The following is a 2,808-nucleotide window of genomic DNA, read 5'->3' as shown; positions in this document are numbered from 1 at the left end:
CCAAACTCTTATCTTTATAGATTCTCCATCGAACAAATCTGTAATTTTCTTTTGTGTTTCATCATCATTATTTGTTTTAAAAACTTCTTCCGAAACCTTATCAAGTTGAACTAAATCCAAATCCAAAATATTTTTCTTATTAGCATTTGGTGTTTTGGAGGTTTCTATTGGTGAATCAAATTCTCTATTTACAAAATTACTCATACATGTATTATAGAGGGAAACAAGTACAGTATGTTTGAAGGTATTTTGAGGTTCGTTAATTCTAACAGACTCGGCCATCATTAATTGTTTGTTACATGTAAAATTCTTATACACGGAGGCGAATAAGGTCTTGAAGAGAATACGAGGTACGAATGTATCGGAAGGTTCAAAGTTATTGTTTGACATTTTTTTAATTGTTTGTGATCCAATCAATATTATTGCAGTTCATACAAATTACAATATTAGATCTCTTATAACGCTTCTTTGAAAAGTAAATGAAAGTAAATCTTGAAATTATTTGATAGATCTATAAGTTTACCTATTTAGGAACAATTAGTGATAATAAAAATGTTTTTTAATTTTCCTTTTGGGATGAAATCAGATTTCAAAGAAAAAATATAAAACTAAATTGCCAGATTTTATATAAACTAATTAGAAATGGTATTGTTTATTAAACTAACAAGTTTTGAAGGTAAAGAAGAAAATCTGTTTTGATCGAGATTGGAGAGATTCTCTTTGGCAAATGAAACAAGCTTATCGCATAACATCTTGTTGTTGATATTTTGTGCTGTGTCGTAAAAATTTTGTAAGGTCAAACCAGAAATCATGCTATTAATATCTGACCACTCCTCTAAGAGTTTATCAATATTTCCCCAAAATTGTTTCTTTTTTTGTGCATCATCAATTCCAAGCATTTTCTCTGCAAAATTTCTATTGGTATCATTTACTTCAAAGGTTTTGTTTTTCCATTTATCCTTTTCATGCACTCCATATGTGTGCTTACCATCTTGTTTTAAAGTGAGTTGAAAAACTCTTTCTCCTTTTTTGTTTCTTTTTTGCACAATTCTAGAATCACTCCATTTAATTTCTTCCAAAATTGTTTTCAAAGAATTTCCCTCCAGTTTGATGTTGGTATCACAAACACACCAAGTAATAGGTTTGGTACCCAATGTTCCTTTAAAAGTGATGACCGAACCATCACATGCTAGGCTTCTTTTTTGTTGATCACCCATATTTGTTTCATCAAAAGTAATAACGAAAGGCTCTGAAGTATCGGAAGATGTTTCTAACATGATGAAATTGTTATCCTGTTTTGAACCAACAACAACATGGTTTACTAATCCATGTCTATGGGTTGGTTGGGAAGAGGTATACTTGTATGCTGGATATAAGCAGAAATTTGTTAATCCACCATTAATAAGTGCTGCACTCATACCAATGCAGTTTGATCCAATTACATTATCAATTTTTAATTCGTGTAAGTTGGTGTATGTAGTGAGAGGAATAGTATTGTTGTAATTAACAGTTTCGTACTGACTGCTAAGTGCGTCCGCACAATCACTGATAGAGGTCTGAGCCATTTTTTTTAAATTAAAAAATAAATATTGTAAAAATTCTATTTTTAAACAGGATCCAAAACACTCTGAAGAATATTGTAAAAAATTGCTATTTTTAAACTGCAACAAGCAAGAGTATCACAAGAGCATTTTCAGACACAAAAAAATGACGGACGTATTTTTAACGGAAGCTTTGCATTTTGCGCAACACTACTTAGCCAAAGAAAAACCTGTCCAACAGGCATGCCACTTTCCAGTATGTTTGTTAGATTGTGTTGCCCATGAGAGTGCAACCATCACAAAATTCAACTTTATAATGGGCAAGACGCAGTTAGAAAACAATCTTCTTCCTCTGTTTGTATTCAAATCAAAAACATCCTACAATGAAACTTTTTATGATTTATCAAATCATGGATTGATGGAAAATAATTACTGGCTGAAAGAAAAAACAACATTTTCTGGTGAGCCGCAAATTTCTATCAAACATACCACTCAGAGTAAACAAACCTTGCATTACAAGGAAAAAAAGTGCGAAAAGTCTAAGATGTGCAATAATTTAGCGTTTCTTATCCAGTCGTCAAAGTGTTCATTTTGTTTTAGCGTTACAAGAACAACTTATGAATTGAAAACAAACAAAAATGTGGTACTTACCATAGACATGGCTTTTTACAATGATTTATCATCGTTTGTAGTACTTTCAATTTGTGGTCCAATATCTAACGATCTGGTCCCTACCGATAACCACAAGGAAATATCGAGCCATGCAAAACCATGCAGAAGCAAAATTGTGGAATACATCCATAGGACAGAAAATAATCTATACTCCAAGCTTGTTATGCGTAAATATGTATCTGACCTGTGTTATGAATCAATGTGCGTAGCAACATTTGAAGTGGGTGAAGAAAAAGCTAAATTGTATCGTAAAACGGCAGAGGAAACGAAAAAGCAAATGGAAGAGGATGGAATGGATCCTATTATGATCAATTGTGACTATTCCAATATTCTCATGTATGGAATTGTAGAATATCCTGACGATGAGTGTTATTAAATCAGAAGGTAGAATATTCCAAATTTATCGTGTTTTAATAAATGTTTGAGCTTAAAAAAAATATATATTATTTTCGATGTTTAATCCGAAGTAGAAGTAGTTTCGTATGTGGTACGTTTAAACTTGATGTAGGTGTTGTTATGATTAGGTGTAAATAACTCAAAAGCCAAAAAAAACAACATTAGAATCATGTACATATCACCATTACGAAAGTCAAAG

General features: G+C 31.7%; 3 protein-coding genes across 3 annotated transcripts in view; 1 reads left to right on the top strand and 2 right to left on the bottom strand.

Moving 5' to 3' along the window:
- The window catches only part of NAEGRDRAFT_76363 (uncharacterized protein), a gene marked incomplete at both ends in the record, with an annotated part of 5,637 nt that extends 5,247 nt beyond the window's left edge, over positions 1–390 (bottom strand). The window contains one exon of the mRNA XM_002668671.1: positions 85–390. Coding sequence (XP_002668717.1) covers positions 85–390 — 306 coding nt within the window. The remainder of the gene's footprint in view (positions 1–84) is intronic.
- Positions 391–632: 242 nt separating this feature from the next.
- On the bottom strand, positions 633–1,565 carry NAEGRDRAFT_54642 (uncharacterized protein; the record flags this gene model as incomplete). The annotated part of the gene is made up of 1 exon (XM_002668670.1): positions 633–1,565. The coding sequence occupies one exon, from the start codon at positions 1,563–1,565 to the stop codon at positions 633–635; it is 933 nt and encodes a 310-aa protein (XP_002668716.1).
- A 634-nt stretch (positions 1,566–2,199) lies between these two features.
- On the top strand, positions 2,200–2,589 carry NAEGRDRAFT_76361 (uncharacterized protein; the record flags this gene model as incomplete). Its single annotated transcript, XM_002668673.1, has 1 exon — positions 2,200–2,589. The coding sequence occupies one exon, from the start codon at positions 2,200–2,202 to the stop codon at positions 2,587–2,589; it is 390 nt and encodes a 129-aa protein (XP_002668719.1).
- Between the last annotated feature and the right edge of the window lie 219 nt (positions 2,590–2,808).

Source organism: Naegleria gruberi (genome assembly GCF_000004985.1).
Source record: "Naegleria gruberi genomic scaffold NAEGRscaffold_123, whole genome shotgun sequence".
Classification (NCBI taxonomy): Eukaryota; Heterolobosea; class Eutetramitea; order Acrasida; family Naegleriidae; genus Naegleria; species Naegleria gruberi.
The sequence above is the reverse complement of the archived record's forward strand: the minus strand, read 5'-3'. Positions and strand labels throughout refer to the sequence as shown.